General features: G+C 47.8%; 2 protein-coding genes across 4 annotated transcripts; both read left to right on the top strand.

Annotated features, from left to right (window-relative positions):
* Positions 1-9,536: 9,536 nt before the first annotated feature.
* Positions 9,537-11,324, top strand: LOC125541428 (uncharacterized). Its single transcript, XM_087543853.1, has 5 exons — positions 9,537-9,958; positions 10,054-10,127; positions 10,554-10,563; positions 10,647-11,067; positions 11,240-11,324. The coding sequence occupies exons 1-4, from the start codon at positions 9,600-9,602 to the stop codon at positions 10,726-10,728; spliced, it is 525 nt and encodes a 174-aa protein (XP_087399979.1). The 5' UTR covers positions 9,537-9,599; the 3' UTR covers positions 10,729-11,067; positions 11,240-11,324.
* Positions 11,230-13,733, top strand: LOC125527534 (uncharacterized). Of its 3 annotated transcripts, XM_087543854.1 has the most exons (5): positions 11,230-11,334; positions 11,417-11,500; positions 12,343-12,380; positions 12,467-12,655; positions 12,761-13,196. In XM_087543854.1, exons 1-5 carry the CDS (start codon positions 11,230-11,232, stop codon positions 12,810-12,812), a joined length of 468 nt encoding a protein of 155 aa, XP_087399980.1. In that variant the 3' UTR covers positions 12,813-13,196. The 3 variants fall into 3 exon arrangements, 1 of the variants encoding a protein (XP_087399980.1); XR_015616387.1 differs by lacking the exons at positions 11,230-11,334; positions 11,417-11,500; positions 12,761-13,196 and adding an exon at positions 13,358-13,733 and having other exon boundaries at positions 11,507-12,655; XR_015616388.1 differs by lacking the exons at positions 11,230-11,334; positions 11,417-11,500 and having other exon boundaries at positions 11,507-12,655; positions 12,732-12,822.
* Positions 13,734-18,391: the final 4,658 nt, after the last annotated feature.

Below are 18,391 nucleotides of genomic sequence, written 5' to 3'. Positions count from 1 at the left end.
TGCAAGCGCATTACCCATTAACTGCTACTATTCCACGACCCCACGTCTTGCGGTAATTACGCGGAGTGGACGTTGGATTGACTGGTCATCATGACAATCGCTGCATGGGCAACATTTCTTCGACACGTGTCCATGCACTGTTTGGGGCCTAACCCAACGTGCCCAGCGACACGTATGGCTCAAGCAAGGGGCTTCTGTTGGGGTACACAAACAGGGGTGTTTATTGCCCCTAACTTGTGCACAGACGAGGAGCCTCGGCCCGTCAACCAAAGCTTGACAAAGAAATGGCTACCTCAACATACCAAGCAAGGCCAAGCCAGAGAAACCGCTCTTCGTGAGATCAAGGAGTGTATCAAGAAGACCAAGCCAATATATAAGACATCAGATACCATTTTGGTAAGGCCTCCCTTGCCAAGCAGGAGAGCTCAGCTAGGTTTGTCGGGGCCGCCAAGGCACCACCGCACCACAACGTAAATCACTTATCAATGCGGTGTTGAGCCTCCAAATGATACTCAACATCCACTTAACACGTGGCGTCCCATTGGAAGACAAATTACACTCATATGACACCCGTCCAGAGGCGTGTCAAGTAGATAAGCAGAAGATGACTAAGCGGCACATCAGGCTTGCCGGGCTTCACCCTCACCATGGCACCTAGCAGTGCATTTAATGCACTTTGTCCTAAATGCCACAATTAGGTATGATAGCACTGTTAGCTATCTAATCATCAAATAAAGACTATTTTTCCACTATGGTTACCCCTTGAGCTATAAAAGGAGGCCCATGGCAAACTAGAGGGATTCAGACCCCCTCACACTTGTACGTGTGTAGCTCCTGCCTTGAGGAGACCTTGCTGGGCTCGAGCTCTACGCGCCATTGTGACTCCTTCATCCAATCCACCAAATGCAGGAGTAGGGTTTTACACCTCACGGTGGCCTGAACCTCGGTAAAAACTACCACCATCATCGTTGCTGCGCTACCGCATGACTTCCACTCTTTGTGTAACATGATCTCCCCCTTGCCGAACCACAAGGGGCTCATGGCCCCATAGGTGATTGTGTCCACCCACGACAACCTTCAATGTCTCTTCTTCTTCCTCTAGCGCCGCCGGAACAGCCTGCTGCGGCCTCCGGCAGCTAGCGGCTCTACTTAGCATGCATCGCTGCGAAGTGCTACCCCACCATCGGCTAGGCTATCCTTCCACACCTCCTATTATTCTCCACCGAACGATGCCCCACACCACACTAGAAGTAGTTATAACCCTCGTACTCCTCTCCGTCTGCGACTCCAATGCCGCGTCTTCCCATCATTGGGTCGTTCCTGTCCGGGGCCTTGCCGTCGTCCATCTCCTTGCTGCGCTCGACGCGGCGTGGTCAACAAACTAGAGTCATCGGAAGAGGACTATACGTGGAGAGGCTGACAGCTGGGTCCATGGCCGCACACAAGGAAGTGCCTCCTTATTACACGCAAAATAATGATTCCTCCACCTGACAGCGGGGACCCACCGGAATTGCCTTTGTATTTCATGAAAAAAACGTTCATCCCGCTGACACCTCAGACCCACCAGCTATATCTTTACACGCAAGGAAGTGCCTCCTTATTATGCCCAAAAAATGAATAGTCCCCCTGCTAGCTGGGACCCACCATATTTGGAGGCTGACTAGTGGGCCTACTAAGTTGACACGGACACATGATTTGTCAACTTAGTCAATATAAACAATTCTAGATGCAATGATCGTATGATGTCCATCCAACGGCCGTCGTGCTTCTTCAACCTCTCGTCTTCTTTCTCCAGCCGCCCAAACCATCGCCGGCCGTGCCACCTGCTCCTACGTCCTGTGACCGGTTGTGCTACCGCGCAGGCCTCATCGCCCCACCATACTCCCATCGCTGGTTGGCCATCCTTATCGGATTCGGGGCTCCGCAGACCGAAGATAGATTCGAAGTCTGGGGTGCTTGCGAAGAACTCAACTTCCCCAATCTGCCAACTCGTCGATCTCACGCCCTGGCTCGATGAACTGGAAGGAAATGGGACACAACAGTTTACCAGGTTCGGGCCACCTTATGATGTAAAACCCTACTCCTACTTTGTGGTGGATTAGCCTCGAGGTGGGCTGAGGATGAACTAGTACAGTGGAAGAACAACCTCAGGAGGTGTGTTCTTGTGTTTGAGTGAACTAGTGAGGGTGTGGATGGACTGGATCCGAATCCATCTCTATAGTGGTGGCTAGGCTATATTTATAGTGTCCTTGGTCCTCTTCCCAAAATGAAGGCGGGAAGGGATCCCACAACGGCCAAATTCGAAGGGAGACAACTAGTACATCTTATCTTGACGAAAGGTGGTGTTCGCCTGCAAAGCCTCTGGTCGTGACGCAATGGTGGGCTTGGCGATGACCTCCGTCCTGTCATCCTGGCGGTGTTGGTCTTGTTGCATGGAAATGGCAACCTTTGGTTGATTCCTCGGGACTCCACGCCTGTGCTTGCCTCTTTAGCACCAAAGAGGAAACCTGCTGTACAGCGCTCGCTGGCGCCTGCCTGGCTTTGATCGTCATGGCTTGCATCATCCGAACCTCACGAGGTGAGGGCTCACATAGAAATCTCCGCTCCTCAGGAGCCAGCCTGAAGAGGCTGCTCCGTCTAGAGGTCTTGATGATGTCCACCTCGCGAGGCTTGGCCCCTCATGAGGGTCGTGCGTTGTTGGTGTTGAAGATGGGCCGTACCAGGCCGCTGATCGAGCCACGCCGTGGGCTGCAGGTAGGCAAGTCTGGGTAGCCCGGTTCCCAGAACACCGACAGTAGCCGTCGGGCCCAAGGCGCACTCGGACTTAGCTTCGAGGTGAAGCCAAATGGCAAGGGCGGAGCGCCACAGGCCCCAATCGCCTGCACAGCTGGTCAATGCGTGGCGCTTGATGGGACGTGGGCGTCTCCGCTTCCCCACACTGCCTTGGCAACCGTTCGACTTGACTAGAGCCTGCTGCATGCAATAAGATCATCATTACTGGGGATCATGGAGGCTGGTGGTTGGCCTCCCTCTGGGTATAAATGGGTAGAGGGGCGGAGCCCCCCTGCTTTCTTCTTGCTGCCCGCTCTGCCTTCTTCTTCCTTGTCTCGCCGTCTTTCTGAAGCTTCCATGGCACCGATAAGGAGGTTTTTCGCAGCGGAGAAGGGAAAAGCTCCTTGGGAGGATCTCGCGCAACTTCCACTAAAGAAAAGACTTGGCTGCCCCCGTGACGCCGGCGAGGGGCAAGAGCTGATGCGGCCTTGGTACGAGAGGCCTCCGCCTGGCTTCCCGATCCCTATGTACGGCCCCGCGCAAAGCCCTGGGCAGGGGGCAATGCCCAGTGCCGCGTGGGTCGGGGTCACGGAGGACAGGCCGTGGCTGCATGGCCAGCCGGCTTGCAAACTCATGCCAAAGGCACATTGCGCGAGTTTGTGGTGTGGGCGGCAATGCGGCCGCGCACGTGGATCCGACTCTCGAGGTTCTTCGATGAGGAGATACCGCCGAGGGGGCCCACCGAGCTGTGGCTGCAACATGCCGGGTGCTGTAGCCAAGCTATCGAAGTGGAGGTCGAGGTTGTCCCCCGGGAAATGTATTCATGACTCGAGGGTGGGGCGAGATCACCCACGCCTGCCGTCCAGAAGGGGCCCTTGCCATCCACTTCAAGTACAACGAAGCCTCCATGCTTTTCTTCAAGGTCTTCAGCAAAGATGGCCGGCGCCTGGAGTCCTGCCCCGGAAGAGGCGATCCACGCGGCACGGCCTCGGGTGATGCACTTGCCCTTGGCCTTGCCAGCAGCTTGAAAGTGCAACTATCCCTTGGTGGTTTTGGTAATTACTAACAACATATAGCTCATTGAACTAATACCATTTCAAGATGACTATTTCAGAAAGTTCAATGATTGGCATGGCATGGATTAGAAATGTGGACCCCTCAAAATGCTAAGGACACACATTGGCTCAAGCTCAAGACTCTTCATTTTCACTTTAGTGATCCAAGATCACATTGAGTCCATAGGAAAAGCCAATACTATTAAAAGGGGATGAGGTGTTGCTTAATGACTTACTTGCTCAAAATGCTTAGTGATATGCTCCAAAAACCCTCACCCACTTCCTCATATCCACATATGTCCCAAGCCAAAAGTCAAACTCGGTCCCACCAAAATGTTTTATCCGGCGCCACCGAGTTCACTTGACACAGCCACTGCCAGAAACACTAGTCATTTCTGTCTCACCGATAGGGATCTCGGTCTCACTGAGATGGGATTGCAAACTCTCTGTTTCCCTTCATAACGTTTCGGTCCAACCGAGATGAGCGATCAGTCCCACCGAGTTTGCAATGCAAACTCTCTGTTTCCCTTTCCTAATGTTTTGGTCTCACTGAAATGAGCGAATCGGTCCCACCGAGTTTGCCTGACCAACTCTCCGGTTAGCTTATTACCAAAATTGGTCCCACCGAGGTTGTGTAATCGGTCTCACCGAGATTACGTTATGCCCTAACCCTAATGCAATCGGCCCCACCGAGTTGACATGTCGGTCCCACCGAAAAGCCTAACATTCACATTTTTAACTGAATCGGTCTGACCGATTTTTCTGATTCGGTCCCAACAAGTTTGGTAAATTGTGTATAACGGTTAGATTTGTGTGGATACTATATATACCCATCCACCCTTCCTTCATTAGTAAGAAGAGCCACCAGAACGTGCCTAAACTACATCATTCATTTTCTGAGAGAGAACCACCTACTCATGTGTTGAGACCAAGATATTCCATTCCAACCATATGAATCTTGATCTCTAGCCTTCCCCAATTTGCTTTCCACTCAAATCATCTTTCCACCAAATCCAAATCTGTGAGAGAGAGTTGAGTGTTGGGGAGACTATCATTTGAAGCACAAGAGCAAGGAGTTCATCATCAACACACCATCTATTACCTTTTGCAGAGTGGTGTCTCCTAGATTGGTTAGGTGTCACTTGGGAGCCTCCGTCGAGATTGTGGAGTTGAACCAAGGAGTTTGTGCGAGAAGGAGATCGCCTACTTCGTGAAGATCTACCCTAGTGAGGCAACTCCCTCGTGGGTGATGGCCATGGTGGGATAGACAAGGTTGCTTCTTCGTGGACCCTTCGTGGGTGGTGCCCTCTGTGGACTCGCGCAACCATTACCCTTCGTGGGTTGAAGTCTCCATCAACGTGGATGTACGATAGCACCATCTATCAGAACCACACCAAAAATCTCTGTGTCTACATTGCGTTTGCTCCCTCCAAACTCCTCCGTTTACCTTGATATGCAAATGTTTTACATTCCACTGCTATACTCTTAGACTTGCATGTGTTGGTTGATTGCTTGACTTGCGTTAAGTTTCTAAATTCTGCCAAGCCTTAAAATTGGGAAAAGGCTAGATTTTTATTTGGTCAAGTAGTCTAATCACCACCCCTCTAGACATACTTTCGATCCTACAAGTGGCAACAGAGCTTTGTTCTCCATTTGCTTGATTTCCATAGCTTTGGTGATCATAGCCTTGGTTTCACAACCTAGGAGAGTATGGCGTCTAGAGAGGGAAATTACCACCCTAGAGGTCCTTACTTTGATGGTACTAATTTTGCTAGTTGGAAGCATAAGATGAAAATGCATATTCTTGGACATAACCCCGCCGTTTGGGCTATTGTTTGTACTGGCTTGCAAGGTGAATTCTTCGATGAGAGAGAACCGAACCGTGAAGCTAGTGCGGAAGAGTTGAAGATGCTGCAATACAACGCTCAAGCTTGCGATATCATCTTCAACGTATTGTGCCCCGAAGAATTCAACAAGATCAGCCATCTTGAGAATGCAAAGGAAATTTGGGATACTTTGATTGATATGCACGAGGGTACAGACTCCATCAAGGAATCCAAATTGGACGTGCTTCAAAGTCAACTTGACAAGTTCAAAATGAAGGATGGTGAAGGTGTCGCCGAAATGGACTCTAGGCTTGCTCTCATCACAAATGAGATTGTCGGCTTCGGCTTAGGAAGTGAAGAGATGACCGATCGATAGATTCACCATCAAGAAGATCCTAAGAGCCTTGGATGGAAAATGTGATACCGTGTGCACATTGTTCCAAATGATGCCTAACTACAAAGATCTAAAGCCAACGGAAGTCACTGAAAGAATTGTTGCTCATGAGATGTCACTCAAGGATAAGGAAGAGCTTCACAACAAGTCAAGTGGTGCTTACAAAGCCTCATGTGATGCTCATGTGATGCTCCTACATCATCAAGTGAGAAACAAGTCTTCAATGAAGAATTGAGCCTAATGGTGAAGAACTTCAACAAGTTATACAAGAGTAGAAGCAAGGAAAGAAGTTCCAAGTCAAGGTCCTACAATGACAAAAGATCTTCTAGTCGTGAACGAAATTGCTACAATTTTGGAAGACCCGGACACTACTCAAATGAGTGTACGACCCCATACAAAAGAAGAGAAGATTCACCCAAAAGGAGAGGTAGAAGAGAAGAATCACCACCAAGAGAGAGAAGGAGTAGAGATGATCGTTATGAACGAAGAACATCATGGACAAGCAAGGATTCGGAAAGGAAGGACAAGTCATCAAGGAGCTACACAAAACGAAGACATCAAGCTCATATTGGTGAATGGGTATCCGGCTCCGACTCCGACAATCACTCCGAGAGAAGTTATCACTCCGACTCCGAATATACTCAAGATGAAGGTGTTGCCGGTCTAGCACTTGTGTCAACCAAGTCGTACGACATATTTGACTCACCAAATGAAGAAATTGGAAGATGTTTCATGGCCAAAGGCCCAAAGGTATCACACCCCGAGTATGTTGATTTCAATTTTGATGAAGATGATTTGATAGGTGATGATGATTTACTTGTTGACAACTCTAGTGATGAAAACTATGATGAACTTTGTCAGGACCCCGATGCCAAGTCACATCGATCTAGACGGTAACACCTCATATCACTTTGCGGCCTCACGCACGGTATCCCCACGAGTGTCGCCTTACCATGCCCCGGGACCGTTTGCGCCTTTTGGCTCACGTATATGATAGTGTCGCTAGCATCCATATGACAGAGAACCCGGGCCGACATGGCTAGTCGTGAACCCAAAGCGGCAAAGACCTATGGGGACAGGCATACATGAATCACATCGAGTATGTCGGTCAACAGCGTGTGAATTCGGGCTATAGCACTAGGCTAACAGGACTCCGGGGAACCCGGGCTGTAGCAGGCTAGGCAGGACTCCGGAAGTCACCGCGTGACATTTCCCCGAAGGGACAGATATAGGGACGAAGTGAAACACATGCCGACCAGTCAAGTGTCCTGAGCAGTAGTGCTGGGCTAGCAGGACTCCGGTGAACCGGGCTGTAGCGGACTACTATGGCTCAAGGAGCACTAGACTACATTTCCCCATAAGAGAGGCTGCCAAGGATAAACAACTAGATTGTCGGATCCCACACATACCAAGCATTTCAATCATACACACAATATGCTCGATATGTGTAAATACAACATGGCATCACGACAAAACTCTACAACTCAAGTACTTTATTTAAAGGCTCCGGAGAGCCATAAATAACATGTTCATACAGGTAGGGGTCACAAGACCCGACACTCAAGTCATACAAGCATACAAGCACATGCGGAAGCAAATAAGTCTGAGTACAGACACTAGAAAGAAAGAAGGCTTGTCGAAGCCTGTTTATCTACATAGGGCCCTCCATGACCAGAATCACCACCTGGGTAGCAAGTTACTCATCGATGTCGAGGTCTACGTAAAACCCATCGGAGGGGGCGGTGTTGTCGTCTGAAAACAGTAATTAAAGCAACATGAGTACAAAGGTACTCAGCAAGTCTTACAACATATCCTACTATACATGCTTATTCTCAAGAAGGTGGTGGAGTTATTGCAGCAAGCCAGCTTTGACTCTTGGCTAAGCTATCCTATGAGACACCACTGTAAAACAGTTTTCGCACACGAGTCCACTAATCACCAACACAATACTCCACCAGGGATCCTCGCTCGTCATCCTACGAGAGGTCCATCCTCGGTACTCACACTTATCTTGAGTCTTTTAGTAGTAACCATTAACTTGTCTATGAACTGTATAGGCAACCAAGTAGTCCTTTACCGCGGACGCGGCTATTCGAAAAGATGATGTTAACCCTGCAGGGGTGTACTTCTTCATACACGCTCTCACCACTTATCGTCGTTTACACGACATGTACTCGTCAACCTTCAAGCGGAAGCCCAATGAGGGTGTCGGCCACGGCCTACCTAAACACTCAAGTCTCTAGTCCAGGTTTATCGCCTATCCAGGTTCCATCCGCAGGGAGTCCAGCCGAGGTTTCCACATACGGCCCCGAACGATGTGAACAGGGTTCCCGGGACACCAAACGGGTGACTCGATACACCGTGTCACGGTGTATCTACCGCATCATAGCCCACCCCTAGGGTCAGCGCTACGCACGGCTGCCAACACATAACCTACAAACACCAGAAACTAGTTGCAACTTCTGGACATGGTACTAGGGTGATTAAGAAGCCGAGAGGGTCCATTGGTTTCGGGCCCAATGTATGGTAGTAACTGATTCTTGAATCACACATACAGATCTCAGTTCTTAGGGACGGCCTCAATGAAATAACCCACCATGTACTCCTACAGGGCCTCTCATCGATACCTTTACCAAATCATGTTCAACACATCCCTCACATTACCGACGTAATCATTTCACTCTAGCCCATCATCCAGATGAACCAGACCTGACACAACTCTAAGCATAGCAGGCATAGCAAGGTAGGAAACACATACATGGCTCAATCAACTCCTACACATGCTAGTGGATTTCATCTAGTTACTGTGGCAATGACAGGTCATGCAGAGGATAAGGGTTCAACTACCGCAGCACACAGCAGTTTGAAACATTGTTGTCTTAATGCAGTAAATGAGAGCAGAAACGAGAACATGGGATTTTATCGATATGATCAATTGGGCTTCTTGCCTGATGGAGTAGTAGTAGGGTACTGCCCTTCAGTTGGATACTCGGAAATATCCTCGGAGGCACAACCTACCACGAAAGACACCACACAACACAATCATCACATGGCAATATGCAACAATATGATGCATGCTATGACATGGCAATATGAGGTGTCCTGCCTAATGCAATGTGAAACAAGTTGGTTTGGGTCCATTTAAAGCTTATGTTCTTAAGCCTTATAAGTGTATTAGCTTGTTTCACCTAAACAGAAAGGTTAAAGTGTTTTGTCATGCATGAAACCATTATAGATGGAAAGATTGAATTTTTCTGATCAAATTTCATATATAAATCTTTGCATTTGGAGTTACAGATTAAAAGTTATGAATTTTCAAAGTTTGTAATATTTTCTGGAATTTCCTGTATCTCTCCCTAATAATAAAGCACGGATTGAGTCTCTGGATTCACCGTCACGGCATTTTTACACAAAGGTCCCTATACTTTTTTGAATTAACCCGCAGTCCGTTAAATAATATGGAAAAAACGTTTCGTATTTCAGGCTCACCCGTGCACGCGTTCGACAGAAAAAAATACCCATCCCCAATTCGTGCGGCCGCGCACCCCACCGATGGATCCGCCGCTCCCCCCCGCCGCTGGCACGCCATCCTCCGCCGCGCCGTCCTCCCCGCACCCTGGCCTGTATCCTCTCCGCCGCGCCCTCCTCCCCGCGTCGTCCGAGTCCTCCGGGCGCGGTTCGCCGAAGGCGAGGCCCAGGCCGATGCGCTCCTGGCCCGCGCCGGCCGGTTCGAGCGCACGCCGCCGATCGCGACCAGCTGCTCATCACTCTCCTCTCCGATGCGGGAAACGGCCGAGAGGAGGAGGACGCGCGGGAGGCGGGGCAGCGTCCGATCCGGCCGAGGCTTACGGCGACACGGACGCGGAGGCTCTGGTAGCGGTCGCTGCGCTCCCTCCGTTCACTACCTTCCCGTGAGCTTACTTCCACCCTAGCCTCTCCCCCTTTCCTCTTTGTTTTTTAACTGATTCCCAACTGCTTGATCAATCCCGCTCCTCTGCTCCTGCAGGATGGCTTTCTCTGTTCAATTGCTTAATTTGGTTGTCTTGTCTTACCTGAACTGCAAGGGAACCAACATACATGGCATGATGGATGGAGATCAGTAGATGTTTTTTTGTTCTGTTCACATGCTTTCTAATAGTTTCCATAGGATTATAGGCATGAGCTTTGAGCAATAGGCATAAATTTGTTGTAATCAATCAAAGGCAGTGAGAACATTTACTGAAATCTTTAGAAGTGGGGATCCTCTGAATTTCTTTGATTGAACGTCCAACGAGGATCTCATCTTATAGTAACTCTGAAACATTGTATTGGTAGTTTTTATCTTTACACTTTTGCCTTCTGTACATACTGGATTGCATTGTTTAGGACACGACACAGCGCTGCAAGCAGCTCATGAGAGTAGTTAGCAAACGCAAATCATTGTATATGTCACTTATGCTTCTCTTAATAGAAAATAGTACTATTTTGGAGAAGAGCATCTGGCTGACTTTCAATAAAACTCTTCAGGTTTTGTTTGGTGAGATTCTCTTCAGAAAACAAGATTTGTATTGGTGGTAGATCGACAGCAACTGACAACATCTTCGTCATCCGCGGTGGCAGTGCCATCCGTGCGGAATGCCTTCTGCGGCCGCGCCGCCGCCACCGCCAGCGCCACGCAGCCAATGATGTCGGCATGTGGTGAAAAAAGGGCCCAAGTGAAAGGTCGACCAAGCTGTAAAAATTCAGTGAGAGGAATTTTTGTGCTCACAGCTCACACCATGGCGTCCGTTGCCTCTGTTCTTACTTTATTATTTTGTTTTTCCCTTCGTCGATTTTTCACGTTGCCTGACAAGAACAAGAATTGCAAAGGAGAAGTGAAAAGAAAACACAGAACAAAGGATGAACGCCGGAGAGCACTACTATATAATTTTCCCCCAAAATATGATGGGCAGTGGTGTGCTTGTTTGCATTGATCGCATGGTGGCCGGCACTTCACCACACATCGTACGGCGACTGTTTTATCCATGAGGTGGAGGATAAGGTATTGACCTCTAAAATCACACTTCCATTTTCCTGTTTCCATCTGAAATATGGATTACCAATATACTACTCTCACTTGGATTTGCACATGAAAGCAGTATAAATACTTGCACCGAACTGTACGATTTGTTGAGCCAAGTGTCGAGTCTGATATGGCATCTTTATGCTTTCAGAGAAGCGCATCTCTGAAATTCACAGTTTTGAACCTAAAGAGACACATCTAGAAAATGATTGCACGAGTGGTTCCAGTGTCATGTACATCAACATGGTAAGCATGTCCTCTTTTCTGATTCTAAGTTAGTTGTAAAAGTATTCCATTCTACTATTTGTTGACCAGAATTGGCTACCAGGTTGGAGATTTGGGATCGGATGCTGCGCCAAGAGCGAGGGACCGAGGTGCTGAACTAACAGCAGGGGGGAGGGTGATTCTTCAGGTACCAACATGGCTGTCGACTAGAGAATTTAGTTAACCGTTTGCTTTACTTGAAGCTCCAAATTGTAGTTATTTTATTCGTTCACTAATTTGGTATAATCCTAATCTAGGAGGACTATGATTGTATGATATGAGATCCTGACATTTAGCAATAATAAAAGTCTGACACTAAATGGTTCTTTTCGGAAGTACAGTTGTAAGATCTATGATTCTAGCTTCGACCTTTAACTGGACAGTACTAATTGGACATATAATTGATTATTTATGCACAACAAGATATTCTGTTTGTTTTAGTTTTTCAATCAGATTCATCTAGCCCTTTGTTGACTTTCTAATTGTTCCACCCTCTACCTCTGAAACTCAGAAATCAGAGAGAGGTCATTGTCATATTCCTATCTCTGACGAAAATTTGCTAGCGAGGAAGAGGACCAGAATGTTTTTTCTATTGTTGGGGATATACATAATACATATAGATAAATTTGGACCATTTATAACAGAGATTTCTTGCCAAAAATATTAACTCTGTCCAGCAGTGGGCACTGTCAAGGTAATAACAGGAATTTGCTGAACCTAATTGAAAGAAAGAGGGATGGTAATCCGATTGAGAACATTCTCTAACTAAAATAGACTTACGAACAATCAACAATATCAAATAGTTTCAAATTAACAAATGTTGTTTGATTAAAATACTGATTTAAGAATTTGGCGAATCTATAATTCTCTACATAATCACTTGGTGCATTGTTAGACCACTTGGGGACACTATCATCAATTTCTTGCATACTGCAATAATGCAAGTTTAAAAAGCCAGTTTCTTGTGTTTCTTATTATCTCTGTGTTCAGCTAACTGCCAAGAATCATATAAGGATGCATCTAATGAGGTAGATTTTGTTTATGCATTTTTTAAGTGTAGGGATGTTGTATCTGATTAACAAAACATTGTTCAACCTTCTACGAGTCCACCTAGGGAGCTGCACAAATTTGAAACAACTTCCAGGACATGCATCCAAGCATTTTGGTCTGCTACCAGTAAGCTGCCAGAGCAAGATAGCTGGGAGTCTGGGATGTCGAGTCGTCGAGCCGTCCAATGCCAAGTTCGCCAGCGGAAGGAGAACATCCGTCAAGGCGTCCGTCGCCTGAGGCGGCTACACCAGAGGTATGTCTCCTCTTGAAAGTTAATTGCCTGAGCTGTCCATCGCCTGAGCCGTCCATCGCCTGAGCCCCTGTTTCAGTTTATTTTTTCCGCGTTGCTGCTCAACAGGTCCGTGGGTTACTACTCCTTTGCTCTTGCTGGCGACCGGCCTCCAGTGTAGCACTTGCTTGAGATCTGATCTAGAACTGAATTGTGCCCTGCTTTGCTGTGGTCGTATGCTCTGTGTCCACCGATGAGTTTCAGATACAGATTAGGACCAAAATTGGAGTAGGTTCAGTCGCGCAAATGTTGTATCACTTTGTCATGGGTATTGTGCTGCTGAATTGCTTGTTGGACTGTTCAAACTAAAGTCGTCCAGTCAGTTTGCTACAATGTTCATTTGTTTACTTTGGAAGTTCTGTAGAATTTGGGCCTGATCACTTTTGAATTTGTCTGTGGTTTGAGATTAATCTTTCCGAGATGTTAGAGAGTGGGTCCAAGGATGGATCTGCCCATCAGTGTGCAGAGGATCTTCTAATTCCTGCAGCTAATCTTGATTCATGGATATTGTGTTTGCTCTGTGGCGCACTATGTTTCAGTTTATTTTTTCTGAAAAATTGGCGCTACTTCTCTGATTGCTCACAATTTAAGTTTTGCTGATATACACTGGAGGCATTAAACCAACAACTTTCTCTGTTTTTTTATGCATGCTACTACAAATACAAGCACACAGCTTACAAACACACGGCTTCCGCTGGCTTGGCTAGCATTGTACGTCCACTTTGCGCTACAAGTCGCCTTTCTACGCTGTCTTAAAATCTCGTGTACAGACCGTGCTCCACCTGAGGTACGCCTGATCTCATGCCAAGCTAACTACGGTTGTGTCGTTTTGAAAAAGGCATGAACTTTCCTTTGTGCCTGCAACCATAGGTTCCATCATCATTACCTTGCGTGTATATGGACAGCTTGCACTCTTTAGGACTGATAGATGTGAAATTATTAGATCTTTGCATCAATTACAGGAACATCACAATGTAAGATATGCAAGTTTATCGAGAGGAATGTAAAGAAAAAAAGCACATGTATGGTTTATTTGGCATCACCAGCTTTTGTGTTTTCAGTGTACATCTTAGCCTATGTAAACTGTAAGTTGAATAAAGTGTGCTCTCTTTCTCTAGAATACTTTCTTTAATAAATGTAGAACATAAAAGCCTGATCTTAATAAGCGAGACCTCAAGCTGTTCTTTCAAGATAGATTCAGATCAAACCTTTTCAAAGTAAAGATCCCTCGGCCAGAGACTTAAGTTACTCCCGTGAGTACATACTAAGCTTTAGTAGAAAAACTTGTTGATTGACTGGAATCAACGAAATTTCGATGCAACCAACTACAACAAGTGGCAGCATGAACTAGCTATGAGCAATATTTATAGGGTAATACTAGCAACCGCCAAGGAATCCGTCACAAAAACATGTCAGGCAGCTAGGCATGCGAGTGAGATGTGTGTCGGTAACATTGGATGTTTGTGTGTAAATGTAAATCAAGAAAAGTGGTTCTTGGGATCTAGAGAAGAAATACACACACACACACACACACACACACACACACACACGAGAGAGAGAGAGTAATTCATAGTGGATATAAAAATACCTATTAATGTTGTACGTGAGTTGACTCGACATGCTGCAAGATCTTCTGATTTGTTCTCTGAAGGTGACCTCAGAGTATAGAGTTGCATATTCCTGAGGCAATTGTGATTCTCTGTTTTGTTAGGACTAAGATGCTTGAACATGTAAGCAGTACACTATCGAACAATAGAGATCTTTCTCATGCTGACTACATGCTGCCATTTGGGCCATACACATTGTTTAGTAACTAATCAAAAAGTGTCAAAGGCTAGCTACCAAAGCAAATCTGAATCTGCTAACTATACTACTACTGCCACAACTAACCAAGGTTGGAGCATAAGAAAGAAAGGAGGGGTTGCCAATTTGAATGCTCAGGACAAGCTTCCATATAGCGGCTGCACGTCCACCAACCGCCATGGTTGGAGCCTGCGGGAGGAGGGGTGGGAGGGAACAGGGAGGAAGCAGGAGCCACCCAAGGTCCTGTTCATACGGCGGCGCAGGCGGAAGACATAACGTTGTGGCCACCGGAAGCGTTATTCTTTCTACCCTTGTCTTCCAAGAACGAGGGGGACAAGGGAGGCGGCGGCGGCAGTCAGGAAGAAGAATGGGGAACGGGAAGAAAGATTGAGTTCGTGCGTGTTGTGTGTGTGTGTGTGAATAAAAGTATTTCAATGGGTCAAGCCCAAAAATCAGTTCAAAATAAATTACAAATGAAATATAATATTTCAAAAAACGTTCGTCACCAAAAAAATGAGAATTAACTCCAATTTTTTAAGAAACACCTTCTCAAAATTAAAAAATATTCATGTTTTTCTGTACAACAATAAATAAAATTGATTGAAAGACTATGCCATACACAATCACTGTTTCATCGGAGAGCTGAAATAGGTCATGTCGAACATTGTTAGGATACGCCCAAATTTCATGGTCCAAAAAGAAATACTCAGTGCATCCTTATTTGTGACGTTTGCAAAAATTGGATTTAAAAAGTGTTGCATAATGGCATGTGGAGCAAGTTATATTTAATATTCCACCCGGTGCAACGCACGGGCATTTGTACTAGTAAGAATAATTCCAGTAATTGAGTTATTGCGTCAGGGTGACGTCAGCAGGTCAAAGGCGGAGCTCGTGGACACGGTGGCGCAACGCGAGGACGACGGAGGGCGCGGCTATGTCGACGGTGCGGCGGCAGGGGCGTCGGCCATGGTGGGAGAGGGTGAGGGAGTCCTGGATTAGGGGTGTTCGGGTAGCCGGACTATACCTTCAGCCGGACTCCAGGACTATGAAGATACAAGATTGAAGATTTCGTCCCGTGTCCGGATGGGACTTTCCTTGGCGTGGAAGGCAAGCTTGGCGATGCGGATATTCAAGATCTCCTACCATTGTAACCGACTCTGTGTAACCCTAACCCTATCCGGTGTCTATATAAACCGGAGGGTTCTAGTCCGTAGGACAACTTCATCATACAACAATCATACCATAGGCTAGCTTCTAGGGTTTAGCCTCTTTGATCTCGTGGTAGATCTACTCTTGTACTACCCATATCATCAATATTAATCAAGCAGGAGTAGGGTTTTACCTCCATCGAGAGGGCCCGAACCTGGGTAAAAACATCGTGTCCCTTGTCTCCTGTTACCATCCGCCTAGACGCACAGTTCGGGACCCCCTACCCGAGATCCGCCGGTTTTGACACCGACATTGGTGCTTTCATTGAGAGTTCCTCTGTGTCGTCACTTTTGGGCTCGATGGCTCCTTTGATCATCAACGACGATGCGGTCCAGGGTGAGACTTTTCACCCCGGACAGATCTTCGTCTTCGGCGGCTTCGCATTGCGGGCCAACTCGCTTGGCCACCTGGAGCAGATCGAAAACTACGCCCCTGGCCATCAGGTCAGGTTTGGAAGCTTAAACTACACGGCAGACACCCGCGGGGATTCGATCTTCGACGGATTCAAGTCACAGCTGAGTGCGCCGCACTGTGTCGAGAGGCATGATCTAGCTCTGCCGCCGAACAGTGCCCTGGAGGCCACACAAGCACCGGTTCCGACCCTTTATTCGGAGCCTATTGCGGCAATCGAGGATGAGCGGTTGGACGTCACCTCGGGGGCTACGATCTCAAAGGCGATCGAGCCAAACGTCAGCCCCGCGTTCCGCACGGCCCGTGACTCCAAGGAGCCGGATTCCTCTCCGAACTCCGAACCCCCCGCGCCCCTGCCGATCGAATCCAATTGGGCGCCGATAATGGAGTTCACCGCCGCGGACATCTTTCAGCACTCGCCTTTTGGCGACATCCTGAATTCTCTAAAGTCTCTCTCTTTATCAGGAGAGCCCTGGCCGGACTACGGTCAGCGAGGATGGGATACGGACGATGAAGAAACTCAAAGCCCACCCACCACCCACTTGGTAGCCACTGTCGACAATTTAAACGACGTGCTCAACTTCGACTCCGCAGACATCGACAGCATGGATGACGATGCAGGAGATACAGATGAGCCAACACCCATAGGGCATTGGATAGCCACCCCATCTCACGATGTGTACATGGTGGATACCCCTAAAGGAAACGACAACGAGGAAAAAGGAGGATGGAACGGGGGACCGATCCCTCGAAAAGCAATCAAAGCGTCAGCGTAAACGCTGACCCAAGCCTCGCCTCGATAAAGACCCAGCCATAGAGCAGGATGAGCCGGTAGACGACGAGCAGGCCTTAGAGCAACCGTCCGAACAGGGCAACACGGATAGAGAAACCGAACATCCCTCCCCCGGCAAAAACGGCACTCCGGACGACCTTACGCCGGATAAACCCACGAATCAGAAGAATCTCCACAAGAGGCTCGTTGCAACAGCATGCAGCCTGAAAAAGTAGAAGCGGAAGCTAAAAACGGCGGAAGATGCACTCAGGATCCGATGGAGCAAAGTAATCAATACCGCAGATAAATACGGCGACAGTCACCGCACTAAAAGCTATCCGAGGAGAAAGCTACTGCCCGAATTCAAAGAAGAGGCCCTAGAGCCCTCGCATTCAAAAAATAAGAAAGCCACACGGTCAGATAGACGACCCCATGGCCAGCATAAAGCGGCAAGCGGCGCCGCACTTAAATCAGCATGTGACCCACTTAAGGATTCGCATCAGGGCCCAGTCAGGTCCATTTACGGGCCAAGAAAGCAAGCTCTCATAAGCAATGCAATAAAGCCATCATCAGAATCCGGCACACCCAAATACAGGGGCGCCGCACACCCCCTATGTTTCACCGATGAGGTCCTGGACTATGAATTTCCAGAGGGATTCAAACCCGTAAACATAGAGGCATATGATGGAACAACAGACCCTGGAGTCTGGATCGAGGATTATATCCTCCACATACATATGGCTAGAGGAGATGACCTCCACGCCATAAAATACTTACCCCTTAAGCTTAAAGGGCCAGCCCGACATTGGCTTAAAAGCCTTCCTGAAAACACAATCGGAAGTTGGGAAGAACTCGAGGACGCTTTCCGAGCAAATTTTCAAGGGACCTATGTCCGTCCTCCGGATGCAGACGATCTTAGTCACATAACTCAACAGCCCGGAGAATCAGCTCGGCAATTCTGGAATAGATTCCTCACTAAAAAGAATCAGATAGTCGTCCGGACGCCGAAGCCTTAGCAGCTTTCAGGCATAACGTCCGAGACGAATGGCTCGCCAGACACCTCGGCCAAGAAAAGCCAAGAACAATGGCCGCACTAACAAGCCTCATGACCCGCTTTTGTGCAGGAGAGGACAGCTGGTTGGCAAGATGCAGCCCCAGCGACCCAAGTACATCCGAAACTAGGGATGGAAATGGAAAACCGTGACGCAACAAGGACCGTTGCCGGACTAAGGAAAAAAGTCCGAAGAGCACGGCAGTCAATGCCAGATTCAAGAGCTCACGACAGAATCAGACAAAGCCACCCCTCCAGGATAACAGGGATGATCCATCCAACTTAAACAAAATCCTGGACAGGATATGTCAAATACACAGTACTCCCGGTAAGCCTGCTAACCATACCCACAGAGATTGTTGGGTTTTCAAACAATCCGGCAGACTCAACGCCGAACACAAGGGGCTCGACACACCAAGCGAAGACGAGGATGAACCCCAAAAGCAGAGCACCA

This window comes from Triticum urartu, chromosome 2A (genome assembly GCF_056163025.1).
Source record: "Triticum urartu cultivar PI428250 chromosome 2A, HENAU_Tu73, whole genome shotgun sequence".
Lineage (NCBI taxonomy): Eukaryota > Viridiplantae > Streptophyta > Magnoliopsida > Poales > Poaceae > Triticum > Triticum urartu.
The sequence above is the reverse complement of the archived record's forward strand: the minus strand, read 5'-3'. Positions and strand labels throughout refer to the sequence as shown.